Raw genomic sequence first — 2,315 nt, 5'->3', positions numbered from 1 at the left:
AAAATCTTCTAATTTTCTATTTTGGGAGTAATGCCTCCATTTTTGTACGTATATTGGAGGTTTGGCTTATTATGCCTGGGAGTCTCTGTACCCCTGACCCCCTGTTTTGCTAGTGCTGCCTTGAATTTTTCTAAATAGATAAATAATAGATAGATAATAAATAGATAGACAATAGGTAATAAATCGATAGGTAATAGATAGATAGATAATAAATAGATAATCAATGGATAATAGATAGACAATAAATAGACATAGATAATAAATAGATAATAGATAGATAATAGATAGATAATAAATAGATGATAGATAGATGATAGATAATAAATAGATGATAGATAGATAGATAATAGATAGATGATAGATAGATAGATAATAGATAGATAATAAATAGATAGATAGATGATAGATAGATGATAGATAGATGATAGATAATAGATAGATAATAGATAGATAGATAATCGCTAGATAGATAGATAGATAATAGATAGATACTAGGCAGACAGGTGGGTTGGGGGTTTTTGTGCGGCCCCCCGCTCCTCCCCGGCTGCTGTGTGGCTCCAGGCACAGTAATATTTCCCCCCATCCTCTGTCTTGATGCTGTCGGAGCTGAGGCTGAACTCCGTCTCGTTGCTTCTTGTTGCAGTGAAATGAGGAAGAGTCATTTCTTCTACAGATAATTTTCCGACAGACGAGGATACAAGGGTGAGAGGGGCCGCGGGGGTCTCCCTGTACCAGTACATATAGGGGTCTCCGGTGGCTTGCACACTACATCTCAGGTGAACCCTCTGCCCTTTGTGTGTGATCAGGGCGGGAGGTGATTGTAGAACAGACTGAGCGAGGAAAGGAGGGAAGAAGGAAAGAAGAGAGAGGAGCAGATACATTGTAACAGTCCGGAATGTTCCGCGAGGTGTCGGTGACTTCGGCCTTGTTACGTGTTGCCCATCGCCTCGTCCTCCTCTTATTCTGCTTCCTGTAATCCTCCTCACCCTGTACACACCCTCACCCTCACACAATGTACCCAGTGATGCCACCTGTCACAATTTGAGGGACAGATTTCTTCTTTGATGCTTTTCTTTCAATCACTTAAATGAAAAAAAGAGTTCATGTAAATTATATTTATTTTATTTGTGATTTTTGTCTTTTACTTTTCAAAAATAGGAAAAATGTGATGATCTCCCCACTTCAGGAACATGGCGCCAGGGTCTCTCTCCAACTGTGCACTGTCCATGACAAGGTTGGGCTGCAGGGAACATGGCACCAGGGTCTCTCTCCAACTGTGCACTGTCCATGACAAGGTTGGGCTGCAGGGAACATGGCACCAGGGTCTCTCTCCAACTGTGCACTGTCCATGCCAAGGTTGGGCTGCAGGGAACATGGCGTCAGGGTCTCTCTCCAACTGTGCACTGTCCATGTCAAGGTTGGGCAGCAGGGAACATGGCACCAGGGTCTCTCTCCAACTGTGCACTGTCCATGCCAAGGTTGGGCTGCAGGGAACATGGCGTCAGGGTCTCTCTCCAACTGTGCATTGTCCATGCCAAGGTTGGAGTGCAGGGAACAAGGGGCCAGGGTCTCTCTCCAACTGTGCACTGTCCACGCCAAGGTTGGGGTGCAGGGAACATGGGGCCAGGGTCTCTCTACAACTATGCTCTGTCCATGCCAAGGTTGGGCTGCAGGGAACATGGCGCCAGGGTCTCTCTCCAACTGTGCACTGTTCATGTCAAGGTTGGAGTGCAGGGAACAAGGGGCCAGGGTCTCTCTCCAACTGTGCACTGTCCACGCCAAGGTTGGGCTGCAGGGAACATGGCGCCAGGGTCTCTCTCCAACTGTGCTCTGTCCATGCCAAGGTTGGAGTGCAGGGAACATGGGGCCAGGGTCTCTCTCCAACTGTGCACTGTCCATGTCAAGGTTGGGGTGCAGGGAACATGGGGCCAGGGTCTCTCTGCAACTATGCTCTGTCCATGCCAAGGTTGGAGTGCAGGGAACATGGGGCCAGGGTCTCTCTCCAACTGTGCACTGTCCATGCCAAGGTTGGGGTGCAGGGAACATGGCGCCAGGGTCTCTCTCCAACTGTGCTCTGTCCATGCCAAGGTTGGAGTGCAGGGAACATGGGGCCAGGGTCTCTCTCCAACTGTGCACTGTCCATGCCAAGGTTGGGCTGCAGGGAACATGGCGCCAGGGTCTCTCTCCAACTGTGCACTGTCCATGCCAAGGTTGGGCTGCAGGGAACATGGCGCCAGGGTCTCTCTCCAACTATGCACTGTCCATGCCAAGGTTGGGCTGCAGGAAACATGGCGCCAGGGTCTCTACACAACTGT

General features: G+C 48.7%; 1 gene segment (V, D, J or C); it reads right to left on the bottom strand.

Annotated features, from left to right (window-relative positions):
- Window positions 1-491: 491 nt before the first annotated feature.
- Window positions 492-881, bottom strand: LOC138666860 (T cell receptor beta variable 30-like). The segment is given in 1 exon segment: window positions 492-881. A coding segment is annotated over 1 exon segment (390 nt).
- Between the last annotated feature and the right edge of the window lie 1,434 nt (window positions 882-2,315).

Source organism: Ranitomeya imitator, chromosome 2 (genome assembly GCF_032444005.1).
Source record: "Ranitomeya imitator isolate aRanImi1 chromosome 2, aRanImi1.pri, whole genome shotgun sequence".
Taxonomy (NCBI): Eukaryota; Metazoa; Chordata; class Amphibia; order Anura; family Dendrobatidae; genus Ranitomeya; species Ranitomeya imitator.
This window is presented reverse-complemented; position numbering and strand designations above follow the sequence as displayed.